Here is a 3,860-nt window from a genome sequence, read left to right as displayed (position 1 = left end):
TGGGGGTGGGACCATGTGGGGGTCTGGGAGTGGGGCAAGACATGGGGCTGGGAGTGGGGCAAGGTGGGGGCTGGGGATGGGGCCGGATGAGGGGCTAGAGATGGGGCCAAGTTGGAGGCCAGCAGTGGGTCGGGGGCTCCCGTCTTCAGCGCTGGCAGGAGAAGCTGGGGGAGATCCCGTTCTCCGGGAGGGACGGACCTGAAGCCCTCCTTGTCTGCCCCGTAGGTTCCTCTATGGAAAGAAAGTGGAGGGAACTGCCTTTGTCATCTTCGGGATCCAGGATGGCGAGCAGAGGATTTCCCTGCCTGAATCCCTCAAGCGCATCCAGGTAGCACCACTGACAGATGCCTCTTTGATCCCTCCCCCAGTCCCGCCTCCTCTGAGCCCTCTCCCCTCTGAGCCCTCCTCTCCCTTCCCAGATTGAGGATGGCTCAGGGGACGCCGTGCTGAGCCGGAAAGTACTGCTGGACGGGGTGCAGAACCCCCGACCGGAAGACCTGGTGGGGAAGTCTTTGTACGTGTCTGTCACCGTTATCCTGCACTCAGGTGAGGCCCAGTCTGAAGGCCAGGCTCAGGACCATCCAATGGGCCGGTCTGAGAGGGGAGGCCAGCTCAGAAGAGAAAGCCTAGTCTAAGGAGGGAGGCTCAGAGTGAAAGTGGGGTCCAGTCTGATGGGGTAGGCCCACTCTGAGAGGGGAGGCCGAGTATGAAGGTGGAATCCAGTCTGATGGGGGAGGCAAGGTCAATATAAAGGTGGGGTCCGGTCTGAAGTCTGTGTCCACTCTGATGAGGGAGGCAGGGCCAGTATAAAGATGGGTCCAGTCTGATGGGGGAGGTAGGGCCAGTATAAAGGTGGGGTCCGGGTTGATGGGGGGCACAGGCCCAGTATGAAGTCTGTGCCCAGTCTGATGGAGGAGGCAAGGCCAGTATAAAGGTGGGGTCCAGTCTGATGGGGGGCACAGGCCCAGTATGAAAGTGGACTCCACTCCGAGGGAGGAGGCCTAGTCTGAAGGTGGGGTCCATTCTGAGGGAGGAGTTCCTATCCTGAGGGGTGGCCCAGGAGCCTACACTCACAGCTGGTCCCCTCAGGCAGTGACATGGTGCAGGCGGAGCGCAGCGGGATCCCCATCGTGACCTCTCCCTACCAGATCCACTTCACCAAGACGCCCAAGTACTTCAAACCAGGAATGCCCTTTGACCTCATGGTGAGACCCAGGGTGGAAAGGGGTCCCCCTCCTCCCTTCAGGAACACTGACCACACCCCTGAGCCTGCCTGAACTTCCGCCACCTGCACCCCCCATCACAGGTGTTCGTGACGAACCCCGATGGCTCTCCAGCCTACCGAGTCCCCGTGGCAGTCCAGGGCGAGGACGCTGTGCAGTCTCTAACCCAGGGAGACGGCGTGGCCAAACTCAGCATCAACACACACCCCAGCCAGAAGCCCTTGAGCATCACGGTGCGTCTGGGCCCAGCCTCAGAACCCCCGCTCTGGGAAGACGGTACAGGGGTCCTGGTGTTTGCACAGTGGGGTTCTGCCATTTGCATAGAGATATTCTCATCTACATAGAGGGGTTCTCTCCTGCACAGTGGGGTCCTGTCATTTGCATAGAGATATTCTCATCTACATAGAGGGGTTCTCTCCTGCACAGTGGGGTCCTGTCATTTGCATAGAGATATTCTCATCTACATAGAGGGGTTCTCTCCTGCACAGTGGGGGTCCTGCTGTCTGCATAGAGGAGTCCACAGTTCCAGGAAACAGGACTCTTCCTCTTGCGTGCCCTGCTCCTTCCACTTACACGGAGAAGCGCTCCATCCACGCACAGTCTTTCCACTCCCACGGGGGAAGGAGCCTGAATCTCACAAGGAGGGTTGTGCAGTGTTCGGGACAGGCCCATTGTTGTAAGGTGGTCTCAGTCCTCCTGGCTTCCGTGGAAGTGGCCCTGTCGCCCTCACTGGGAGGGAAACGAGTCTCATGACAGCTGTGGAGGTTGCAGATGGCCTCCCGGTCCCTCTGCAGCTCCCAGGCCGGGCACCCCACTTACCCCTCACTGCTCAGCATGTGCGTGAATTTCCTGTGGCTGCCATGACAAATGGCCGCAGCCTAGTGATCTGAAGCAACACACATTTACGGTCTACAGTTTGGGACGTCAGAAGTCCTGGCTCTGGGGGAAGGTTTGCTCCCTTGCTTTTTGCAGTGTGGAGAGGGCACCCTAAAGGCTGGCTCACGGCCCCTTCCTCCACCTTTAACGGCAGCAGCAGAGCATCTTCCAGCATCTCTCCCTTTCTCTCTGTCTCTGTATCTCTCTCTTTCCCCATCCTCTCCTCTTCTCTCCCCGCTGTCCTTCTCTCCCTCTTTCTCCCTCTCTCTTCTCTCCTCTTCTTCCCTTCTCCTCCTCATCCTCTTCCCCCTCCTTTTCCTTTATCTCCCTCCCTCTCTCCTCTTACGTTTTCCTCTCTCCTCCTCTTCTTTTCCTCCCTGTTGTCGCTCTCCCTCTCTCTCTCTCCTCTTTCTCTCCTTCTTTGTCTCTCTCTCCTTTCCTCTCTCCCCCGCCCCCCCTTAATAAATACCCTTATGATTACATTAGCTCCACCTACATCATCCAGAATAATGATTCCATCTCCAGATCCCTCACTTAATCCCATCTGCCAAGTCCCTTTTGTCAAGAAAGGCCACCAGTTCCGAGGTCTCAGGGATTCGGGTGTGGGCATCTTTGGGCGGGGACCAGCATGCATCCTAATCCCCACCCAGGTGCGCACGAAGAAACGGGAGCTCTCGGAGGCAGAGCAGGCTACCAGGACCATGGAGGCTCAGCCCTACAGCACCGTGGGCAACTCCAACAATTACCTGCATCTCTCAGTGCCACGTGCAGAGCTCAGACCTGGGGAGACCCTCAACGTCAACTTCCTCCTGCGAATGGACCGCGCCCACGAGGCCAAGATCCGCTACTACACCTACCTGGTCCGTGGCCACCTGGAAACCTCAGCCCCGCCCCCCCACCCGCCTCCTCCTTGCTTCTTCCGAATCCCTGGGACCCCTTCCCCCATCCCGATCCCTCCCTGCGTTCCCTCCCACTCACCCTCCCCAGCCTGATGGCAGCCTGTCCCCCCTAGATTATGAACAAAGGCAAGCTGTTGAAGGTGGGACGCCAGGTGCGAGAGCCCGGCCAGGACCTGGTGGTGCTGCCCCTGTCCATCACCACCGACTTCATCCCTTCCTTCCGCCTGGTGGCCTACTACACGCTGATCGGCGCCAACGGCCAGAGGGAAGTGGTGGCCGACTCCGTGTGGGTAGACGTCAAGGACTCTTGCGTGGGCTCAGTAAGTGTGCCCTGGACTCCCTCCCTCCCTCTTTCCCTCTCCCCACTCCTTCTCTCTCTGTCTCCCTGTCTCCTCTTTCTCTCTCTCTCCCTTTCTCCTTTTCTGTCTCCTTTCTCTCTCTCCTCTTCCTCTCCCTTTCTCTCCTCCCTCTCTCAACTGTCTCTCCTTTTATCTCTCTTCCCCTCTCTCTTTATCTCTTTCCCTCTCTCTTTATCTCTCTTTCCCTCTCTCTTTATCTCTCTTTCCTTCTCTCTTTATTTCTCTTTCCTTCTCTCTCCCTCTCTCCTTCTCTTTCTGCCTCTCTCTCCCTCTCTCTTTCTCTATCTCTCTCTTTTCTCTCTCTCTCTCTCTTTCCTCTCTCCCTCTCTCTTTTCTCTCTCCCTCTCTCTCTTTTCTCTCTCCCTCTCTCTCTTTTCTCTCTCCCTCTCTCTCTTTCCCTTTCCCTCCCTCTCCCCTCTTTCTCTCCCTCTCTCTCTCCCTTTCTCTCTCTCTCTCTCCCTTTCTCTCTCTCCCCCTCTCTCCTTCTCTTTCTTTCCCTCTTT

General features: G+C 57.5%; 1 protein-coding gene across 1 annotated transcript in view; it reads left to right on the top strand.

The window, feature by feature from the left end:
- Nucleotides 1-3,860, top strand: part of C3 (complement component 3) — a 58,307-nt gene that overhangs the window by 13,019 nt on the left and 41,428 nt on the right. Inside the window, exons 5-10 of the mRNA XM_011967484.1 lie at nt 205-328; nt 420-546; nt 1,090-1,205; nt 1,307-1,456; nt 2,750-2,959; nt 3,112-3,318. Of these exons, the coding sequence (XP_011822874.1) occupies nt 205-328; nt 420-546; nt 1,090-1,205; nt 1,307-1,456; nt 2,750-2,959; nt 3,112-3,318 (934 nt within the window). The remainder of the gene's footprint in view (nt 1-204; nt 329-419; nt 547-1,089; nt 1,206-1,306; nt 1,457-2,749; nt 2,960-3,111; nt 3,319-3,860) is intronic.

The sequence above is a fragment of the Mandrillus leucophaeus genome, unplaced genomic scaffold (genome assembly GCF_000951045.1).
Source record: "Mandrillus leucophaeus isolate KB7577 unplaced genomic scaffold, Mleu.le_1.0 Scaffold8, whole genome shotgun sequence".
NCBI classification, from domain to species: Eukaryota; Metazoa; Chordata; class Mammalia; order Primates; family Cercopithecidae; genus Mandrillus; species Mandrillus leucophaeus.
This window is presented reverse-complemented; position numbering and strand designations above follow the sequence as displayed.